At 50.2% G+C, this 10,110-nt stretch overlaps 1 protein-coding gene across 1 annotated transcript; it reads right to left on the bottom strand.

Annotated features, from left to right (window-relative positions):
* Nucleotides 1–6,587: 6,587 nt before the first annotated feature.
* LOC132340579 (class I histocompatibility antigen, F10 alpha chain-like) lies at nucleotides 6,588–9,103 on the bottom strand. The gene is made up of 4 exons (XM_059871653.1): nucleotides 8,746–9,103; nucleotides 8,201–8,473; nucleotides 7,732–8,115; nucleotides 6,588–7,327 (listed from the first exon to the last, which is right to left on the bottom strand). Exons 1-3 carry the CDS (start codon nucleotides 9,086–9,088, stop codon nucleotides 7,880–7,882), a joined length of 852 nt encoding a protein of 283 aa, XP_059727636.1. The 5' UTR covers nucleotides 9,089–9,103; the 3' UTR covers nucleotides 6,588–7,327; nucleotides 7,732–7,879.
* Between the last annotated feature and the right edge of the window lie 1,007 nt (nucleotides 9,104–10,110).

The following is a 10,110-nucleotide window of genomic DNA, read 5'->3' as shown; positions in this document are numbered from 1 at the left end:
CCTGGGAGAGGCCCTACGAGTGTCCTGAGTGTGGGAAGATCTTCTCCAGGAGCTATCTCTTGATCCAACATCAACAGAGGCAGCTGTAAGGAAAGCCCTGTGAGTGTCCTAAGTGCTGGAAGAGCTTCATGTGCTGCTCCAGCTCCATCTTTAGTGCAATACAACAATCCCTCATGAGAGGATCCACATTGGATGATCCCCAGTGACTCCTGTTTGGCAGAGCCCTGGTTACGCCCATTCTGGGTGACCCTTGTTGGGTGGGGGACGATGCTGGAGAGATTTATTTCTTCTCCTTGTCCTGGTGTGATTTTTTTGATAATAAATTCCCTCCCTGTGCCCAGGCTGGGTCTGTGATGCCCATTTTGGTGTTTGGTGAGGGATCCCTCCCAGTCTTATCCTGGCCCAGGAACTCTTGGTTAAATTTTCTCTGCCCTGTGCAGCTGCGGGGGGCAGAGACAGAATGGCTTTGGTGGGTTCCTGACATCAGGCCAGTGTCACCCAGGCCATGGGCACCCCTGAGATCCCAGTGTGGTGGTGCATTGCCCCCTCCTCCTTTCCAGGCTGCAGTGTGATCTGAGAAATCCTTGTTCGGGCTTGTCCTTGGAAACGGCACCTGGGCTCAGCTCATTCCAAGCTTATCAGAAATACTGTCTGCTCTCAGGAATTACTAAAAGGCTCCTGTTTTCCTAATACCAGTCTTGGAAAACATTCCTGTCTTGGTTTGGAAAGACAGGTGTCTGCTTAAGGAAAGCAGGAGCCTCCCCTGCAATGGAAAATGTAAAGCCCCTCCCTCCGAATTGTTATGAATTTGAAATTAAGGGGACTCTCAGGCAAATATATGGGAGCAGGGATAACAGTTCTTTATTAGGGAAGAAAAATAAAAGGATGAAATAAACAATGCAGTACACTAGAACAACACTGACAGAGTCAGAACACAACCTGACACCCTGTGGGTCAGGGTGTTGGTAGCAGTCCAATTGATATTGTGCCTGCAGTCCTCCTCCTAGAGTAGCAGGTGTGGTTCTGCTGGAGCAGTGATCCTGTAGAAAGGGTGAAGTCTTCCTCTGAAGATCCAGGGGAAGAGAGCAGCTGTTTCCTCTGGGAAATCCAGTGGAGAAAGCTGGGCTGGTGTTCCAGAATCTCCAGATTATATCTGGGTAGGAATGCTTGGCTCCTCCCTCTGGATGAAGCATCTCACAATGGAATGCTGTAGTTCTTATCAGTCATGCAGTAACATTCAATGGCCTATTAACAGATGTCTCCCCTGAGGGAGGATTGGTTGTGGAAAAGATAAGGAAAACAGCCCACTTAACAGACAACTGTCATTCAGATGGCAAATAGTATACATCTTGCTTGGCAGTCAGGACAATATCCACCCCTTATTCTATTTCCATCTGCATCACAATGAAACCCTACACACAGTTCTCACTTAAGACTAGGTTTCCCTGTGGTACACAATGGCTTTCTCCATCTTTCTGCATTACCCACCAAGTGTAACCAGGTCATTGAGCAAAAACCATCCCACGGATGGGCTAATCTTTGCCTGAGGTGGGACTAATCCAAACAGTCTTTCCTAAAATGCCTTTCATGTGTACAACAGGGACTTTATCTCCATCCACTCTGTGCAGGGGTTCAGACTGGGCAGGACCAGATCGATTGATAGACCCTCTGGTGTTGACCATCCAGGTAGCCTTTGCTAAGTTCATTTCCCAATTTCTAAAAGTTCCCCCCTCAAGTGCCTTCAGGGTAGTCTTGAGTAGTCCATTGCACCATTCAGCTTTCCCGGCAGCTGGTGCATGATAGAGGATATGATATATCCATTCAATACCATGTTCTCTGGCCCAGGTGTGGATAAGATTGTTCTTGAAATGGGTCCCATTGTCTGACTCAATCCTCTCAGGGGTTCCATGTCTCCACAGGACCTGCTTTTCAGGCCCAGGATGGTGTTTCGGGCAGTAGCATGAGACACAGGGTAGGTTTCCAGCCATCCCATGGTGGCTTCTACCATTGTGAGCACGTAGCACTTGCCTTGGCGAGTCTGGGGCGCTGTGATATAGTCAATCTGCCAGGCCTCCCCATACTTGTACTTGGACCACCGCCCACCATGCCACAGGGGCTTCACTCTCTTGGCCTGTTTGATGGCAGCACACGTCTCACAGTCATGGATAACCTGAGAAATACTGTCCATGGTTAAATCCACCCCTCGGTCTTGTGCCCACTTATGTGTGGCATCTCTACCTTGATGACCTGAGGCATCATGGGCCCATGGAGCTTGGAACAACTCCCCCCTATGTTGCCAATCTAAATCTATCTTCGACACATCTATTTTTGCTGCCTGATCTACCTGCTGGTTGTTTCGGTGTTCTTCATTAGCCCGACTCTTGGGGTCATGGGCATCTATGTGGTGGACTTTCACAGATAGCTTCTCCAACCAACTAGCAATGTCTTTTCATTCATCAGCAGCCCAGATTGGTTTTCCCCTACGCTGCCAATTGGCCTCTTTCCACCTCTCCAGCCATCCCCAAAGAGCATTGGCTACCATCCACAAATCAGTATAATGGTAGAGCCTTGGCCATTTCTCTCTCTCAGCAATGTCCAGGGCCAGCTGAACAGCTTTGAGTTCAGCAAGTTGGCTCGATCCTCCTTCTCCTTCGGTAGCTTGAGCGACCTGTTGTGTGGGGCTCCATACGGCTGCTTTCCACTTCCGGTTCATCCCTGCGGTGCAACAGGAACCGTCTGTGAAAAGAGCATAGCGTGTTTCCTCTGGTGGCAGCTGGTTATATGGAGGAGCCTCTTCAGCCCGTGTCACTGGTTCTGGTTCTTTATCTGTGACACCGAAATTCTCACCTTCGGGCCAATTTGTAATTATCTCCAAAATCGCAGGGCGATTCAGTTTACCTGTACGGGCGCGCTGAGTGATAAGGGCAATCCACTTGCTCCATGTAGTGTCAGTGGCATGGTGAGTGGAAGGAACCTTGCCTTTGAACATCCACCCCAGCACTGGCAGTCGGGGTGCCAGGAGGAGTTGTGCTTCCGTGCCAATCACCTCTGAGGTGGTTTGGACTCCTTTGTAGGCAGCCAAGATTTCCTTCTCGGTTGGAGTATAGTTGGTTTCGGACCCTCTGTAGCTTCGACTCCAAAATCCTAGTGGTCGACCCCAAGCCTCCCCAGGCACCTTCTGCCAAAGGCTCCAGGACAAGCCATGGTTCTTGGCTGCAGAGTAGAGCATGTTCTTCACATCTAGTCCTGTCCTGACTGGGCCAAGGGCTACTGCATGAGCAATTCCCTGCTTGATCTGGGCAAAAGCTTGTTGTTGTTCAGGGTCCCAGTGGAAACTGTTCTTCTTGCGGGTGACCAGGTAAAGAGGGCTCACGATCTGACTGTACTCGGGAATTTGCATTCTCCAAAAGCCTATGGCACCTAGGAAAGCTTGCGTTTCGTTCTTATTGGTTGGTGGAGACATAGCTGTGATCTTGTTAATGACATCTGTAGGAATCTGACGCCGTCCATCTTGCCACTTCATTCTTAGGAACTGAATCTCACAAGCTGGTCCCTTTACTTTGCTCTTTTTAATGGCGAAACCAGCTCCCAGGAGGATTTGGATGATTTTTTGTCCTTTCTCAAACGCTTCCACAGCTGTGTTCCCCCACACAATGATGTCATCAATATACTGGAGGTGTTCTGGAGCTTCACTTTTTTCCAGTGCAGTCTGGATCAGTCTATGGCAGATGGTGGGACTGTGCTTCCACCCCTGGGGCAGTCGGTTCCAGGTATACTGCACTCCCCTCCAGGTGAAAGCAAACTGAGGCCTGCATTCTGCTGCCAGAGGAATGGAGAAAAATGCATTGGCAATGTCAACAGTGGCGTACCACTTTGCTGCCTTGGACTCCAGCTCATACTGGAGTTCCAGCATGTCTGGCAGAGGAGCGCTCAGTGGTGGAGTCACTTCATTCAAGCCACGATAGTCCACAGTCAATCTCCATTCTTTGTCAGACTTGCGCACAGGCCAGATGGGACTGTTAAAGGGTGAGTGAGTCTTGCTGACCACCCCTTGGCTCTCCAGCTCACAGATCATTTTGTGGATGGGGATCACGGCGTCTCAATTCGTCCGATACTGCCGGCGGTGCACCGTCGAGGTGGCAATTAGCACTAGTTGCTCTTCCACCTTCAGGAGACCTACTGTAGATGAGTTTTCTGACAGTCCAGGCAAGGTGTTCAACTGCTTAATGTTCTTTGCCTCTACAGCAGCTATGCCAAAAGCCCACCTGAGTCCTTTTGGGTCTTTGTAATAGCCATTCCGGAGAAAGTCTATGCCCAGAATACACAGGGCCTCTGGGCCAGTCACAATGGGATGTTCCTGCCAGTCTTTCCCAGTCAGGCTCACCTCAGCTCCCAACAGGGTCAATTGCTGTGATCCCCCCGTCACCCTGGCAATGGAAACAGGTTCCACCCCCACATGTCCCGATGGTATCAGGGTACACTGTGCACCAGTATCAACTAGGGCATCGTATTTTTGTGGTTCCAATGTGCCAGGCCATCGGATCCACACTGCCCAGAAGATCCGGTTTTCCTGTGCCTCTCCCTGGCTAGAGGCAGGGTCCCTCTAACCCTGGTTATTATTTCTTTCCTGGGCATCCACGTTAGATGTTCCTTCAAGGGGATCTGACAGATCATACTCAGCAGCTCAGTCATGGGAGGTTGAGGCTACCTTCACTACTGGAGTTGCCTTGGTTAGTGTTTCCCTGCTTGAGTTGATGCACCCGTGCTGCCAGGACAGAAGTGGGTTTTCCATCCCACTTTCCCATGTCTGCCCCATGGTCCCGCAGAAAGAACCACAGGTCAGCTTGTATGTGCACCCTCTCTCTTTAGCTGGGGAACGTTGGGCTCTGACTCTGGGGCCTGTGACTCGCACTGGTGCAATGTGGGAATTGTTCTTCTCACCACTTCCCTCATCTCCCTCATCTCCTCTCTGAGTTCTTGGACCATGGCAGAGACAGGAGCCTGCATCAGGCCATTGATCATACCTTCATAATTTCTAAGCTTGTTGGCAACAGAGCCCACTGTCTCTTGGTTGGTACCAGCATCAATCATTGCAATGAAGGTGGTGCATTGAGATGGCCCCAGATTTGTCAGGCTCCCCAACATTTGCCCTGTGTACCTGACCTGTTGGGGTCATTATCATGCTGTCCATCCCTCCCAAAGAGTGCCTCCAGTACTGCCACTTCTCTCAGCTGTTGGATCCCTTTCTCAAAGGTCTTCCAGTGCATTCTATGGTGGTGCTCCTGCATTCTTTCCCTGTGGACAAACCTCTCTCTGACAGTCATTAAAAGCCACTCCCAAAGGAAAAGAGACCCTGGCCACCTTACAAAAATCTGATTCATACCTGAGTCCTGAGTCAAGGGTCCCAAATTCCTTGCCTCACCACCATCTAGTTGGACACCTGTACCCATAAGGTCCCAGACCTGAAGTAATCAGGTTGTATAAGCTTCACGTCCCCGTCGTACAATGTCTTTGTGCAGCTTTCAGAGGCTTTCATTCATCAGGGACTCGGTGATGGTCGCAACCTCTGGCTCCCCTGTGGATTGTGAGGGCCCGCTCCTATCTGGGTGCTCTGCTTTTCTCTTAGATCTCCTTGTTTCTACAGGGGCAACTGCTGCTGGCTGTGACTGCCTTTGCAGTTCAGCTGGAACCTGGACAGTTGTAACATCTGTGGGTTCTGCTGCTGCACTATTAGATTCTCTCTCTTCAAGGCAGGGGGAGGGCTTCTCATGAGCTGGGGAAGTGTATTCCTTCAGCATCTGGCGCATCTCCTTCACCAGATGCCCCACCCAATCTGGGTAGTTCACATCTGGGGTGGGCGGTGGGGTAGGGTCAGGTTCTGGGGCAGCATCCCTAGGCTCTGGAGTAGGTGTCAGGGTGGTTATCCAAGTTAATCTTCCTTTTTCTCTAAGTGCTAAACAGAACAGGCCTATCAGCAACACCAGGGACTATATGGTATCATTAGTATTCAGAGTGGATCTTAACCCTTCAAAAATTGGGGGCAGACCCAAAGAGATGGTTAAAGGGTTGGGAGATGATTTCCCGCGGTGTCATTTCCTTACTGTGGGTGCCATTATTAAAGTAACCCCAAAAACATACAGTAAATGTGTAATAGCTGTGAATCCATGCTCCTGCTTTCCAGAGGCATGAAAAATCCATGAATTCCTCAACTTATTCACCCATAAGACAAACAGGATAACAGCCATAGTAGCCTTGGTTATAGGACCCATGTTAAGATAAGGGCCTACAAATGGGAGAAATACAGCCATGATCACGTGCCACCCAAACCAGGGTAAGCTGGACCACATGGTGTCACTTAATGAGGTTTCTATAGCCGCACACAAAACACAGATTACTCAAGAACTGTTACTCCCTTTTTGTTTATGTGCCCTCGAGCCACGCGTTGTGCGCCAAAATCTGTCTTGGTTTGGATAAGACAGGTGTCTGCTGAGGAAGGCAGGAGCCTCCCCTGAAATGGAAAATGCAAACCCTCCCCACTCCTCCAAATTGCTATGAATTTTAAATTAAAGGGCTCTCAGGCAAAAATATAGGAGCAGGAAATAACAGTTCTTTATTAGGGAAGAAAATAAAAGGATAAAATAAACAATGCAGTAAATCCAACCAACACTGACACCCTGTTGGTCAGGGTGCTGGCAGCAGTCCAATTGGAATTGTGGCTGCAGTCCTCCGGAGTGTCAGGTGTGGTTCTGTTGGAGCAGGGATCCTGTAGAAAGGGTGAAGTCTTCCTCTGAAGGTGCCGGGGAAGAAAGCAGCTGTTTCCTCTGGGAAATCCAGTGGAGAAGCCATGTTGGTGTTCCAGAAACTCAGGATTATATCCACATATTATCCATGCTTAGCTCCCCTCTCTGGGCGGAGCATCTCACACGGGGTTGCTGTAATTCTTATCAGTCATGCAGTGACATTCCATAGCCTGTTATCAGCAGATGTCTCCCCAGTTGTGAAAGAGATAGGGAAAACTGCCTACTTAACAGGAGACAAGTGCCATACAGATAGTAAACAGAATACAATTTGCTGGACAATCTAGGACATTGCCCCAGGCAGGATTTATTGCCCCAAGCAGGATAATTTCACACCAAAAGTGAAGCATTGTAATATTTGTGGTTCTTGCCTTTAAAACACTGGGAAACAGAAAAGAGGAAATGAATCCATTAGCAAGAGCTGTAGGGCAGGTGGGAGCAGCAGGATGAGCTCTACTGGCAGCTCTCAGATTTCCCAGGAAGAGGGAAGGAGCTGGCTCCAGCTCCATGGATCACTCAGGTGGTGATTACTGCCAGGATGAGAGAGGGTCACGGTGTCACCCTGGCCCTGTCCCCATTCCACAGGATGGACCTGGCTGGAGCCCCTTGGGAGAGGGAGCTGCTACAGAATTCCACCTGATCCCACCCCAGTCCTGTCCCAGTCCTGCTCCATTGATCCCACCTGATCTGGCTCCATACATTCCATCCAATCCTACACTGGAATCCAGCCCTGATACCACTCCATCACTCCTGCCCCAATCCTGCTCCATCCATCCTTTCTGATCCTGCTCCAGAATCCAGCTCCAATCCCACTCTACAATTCCACCTGATCCTACTCTAGACCCCTGCCCTGATGCGAAATCCCTCCCTGATCCCAGTCTGTCCATCCTGCCCTGATTCCGCTCTGGAATCCCACCCTGATCCCACGCTGTACCTGCAGCAGAGCCATTCATTCCCATGTCTTTTCCGGCAGAAAGAGAAGATCCATGAGATTCCAGCACAGATCACACACCAGGATTAACCCCAGGATCCATCCTGGGATCTGCACAGAGGGGATCCAGAGTTGGATCCACCACCGGAACTCACAGACTGCTGGGTTGTATCCATTCCTGTCCCTCTCCCTGTGTAAACAAAGTGGGATCAGCATCAGTGGCACAGGATTCCCAGAACGGTGCTGGGTGGATCCGTGTCCCTTCCCAACCCCCATCCCGTGTGTTACCAGATTGGAGCTTCCAGACGCCGAATCCGATGAGGATGAGGATGGCAGCGATGACAGACACAGCGACCACCACGGTGAGATTCCCGCCAGATGTTGGCTCTGGGAAACACGGGATAGTGAGGAGGGGGAGGGGAATCCCCATTTGGGAATTCCAAATTCCCAATCCCCACATTCCCAGCCTCACCCCAAGCGAAGATCCCGGGCTCTGGCATTCCGGGATGCTCCACCCTGCACCGGTACTGCTCCCGCTCCTCCAGCAGCGCCTCGATCCTGGCCCAGGTGTGGAAGGTGCCGTCGCTGTTGGGAACAATCCCGCCCCGCTCCGTCTCCTGATCCAAGGTTTCACCCCCCTTCATCCAGCTGACTGCGATGGTGCTGGGGTAGAATCCGTATGCATGGCAGGACAGGATCAGCGTCCCGTGTTCCTCTCTTCTGGACACGTGGACATCAGGGGGCTCTGGAATGGGATAATGGTAAGAAATATCCATGGAATTCCCATTGGAATGGGACTGGGGTGAATTCTACCTATGGAATTCCCACAGGAATGGCATGACAGTGAGATTTACCCACAGAATTCCCACTGGAATGGGATGAGTATGAGATCTGACCATGGAATTCCATGGGAAGGGGATGGAAGTGAGATCTACCCATGGAATTCCCACAGGAATTACTGTGTTCCCAAGTCCTCCATCCCCAAATTCCAAACTGCCACAGGAATTCTGCTCCCACCTTTGCGCTCCAGCTCCTTCTGCCCATACCCGACGTATTTCCGGAGCCATTCCGGGCATTCGTGCTTCAGGTAATTCGTCCATTGCTCAGCCACCCCTTCCTGTTCCCAGCGCCTCCTGGTGATCTCAGCACCATTGTCAGCCGCCATGAATCTCCCGGATTCCAGGTCAAAGGAGATGAAATCCCGCCCATCATAGCCATTCCGGTGGGATCCACAGATGCTCCCGTCAGACAGGAGCTCACAGCTTCTACTGTTAACCAGTCTAAAAGTGCCAAGATCACAGCAGAAGATGGAGGCCAAGAACAAGAAGAAGAAAGGCTGGACACGCACAGATCCCTCCATCTTGCCCCCCTGAATCCCCATTCTAAAACCCCCAAAATCTACTTTTTCACCCCATGACAACTTCACTATTATTCTACTTAAACTCTTGTGGCTTGCTGATCTTCATATAAGGTTGGTAACTTCCTCCACGGGTCATAATCAAAACCACAGGTGTTCTGGGCTCTGTGCCAGGGTTTCTGAGCCCCCTGGCAGGGGTCCTGGCCATTCTGGACAGCCAGAGGGATGTTCTGGGTTCCAACATATCTCCCTTCTGTTTGTACCAAAACCACCTCTTTTGCAACTTCGTTCATGGCCCACCGCATGCACAAAACTGCATGGTAAAATGAGCAGAAGAACCACAAGCCCTATTAAAACATAAAAACCTATCTTTAAAAGTTCCCTCCACAGTGGTGAGAGGTTAAAAAATCCAACCACATCATCCATCCAGGATCCAGTGACCTCCCCGAGCTTGTTAATGCTTTCTTGTAACTTTTTGATGTTTTCATTAATTGATTTTGAGTGATCTGACAGGTTCATGCAGCACGTTCCTTCAAATTCTTCACACCCATGTCCATGTGCCAGCAACAGATAATCAGTTGGGGCTCTGTTTTGGAGAGTTGCCCGTCTCACGCTGTTTATGTCTGTAAACATGTTATTCAGTGTAAGAGAAACAGCTCGAGCATGTTTGCTCAGCCCGCAACCCATGCGGTCCAATTGAGTCAAGGCTACTCCTGATGCTGCCTGGGGTGAGAAAACTGCAACAGCAATTTTCCAAGCCTTGTCCCACGTGTTTAGCAGACATGGGCCTAACTAAAGCCCTGTGGAGGAGAGAGGCTTAGAGATAAGAAAATGCCAAGTCATAGCAACTAAACCAGAAGTCTTCCCTCAGGTCCTCCAGGCCTGCTTATCTTTCTGTGACCCCATAGGCTATTTTCCCTAACCCTTACAATTGGTCAGTTCCCAAGTCCCCCTAACACTATAAAAATGGCTACCTTGGCCCATTCTGGCAGAAGTGCTGTCATCAGAACCCTTCACAGACCCCT

This window comes from Haemorhous mexicanus, chromosome 32 (assembly GCF_027477595.1).
Source record: "Haemorhous mexicanus isolate bHaeMex1 chromosome 32, bHaeMex1.pri, whole genome shotgun sequence".
NCBI classification, from domain to species: Eukaryota; Metazoa; Chordata; class Aves; order Passeriformes; family Fringillidae; genus Haemorhous; species Haemorhous mexicanus.
The sequence above is the reverse complement of the archived record's forward strand: the minus strand, read 5'-3'. Positions and strand labels throughout refer to the sequence as shown.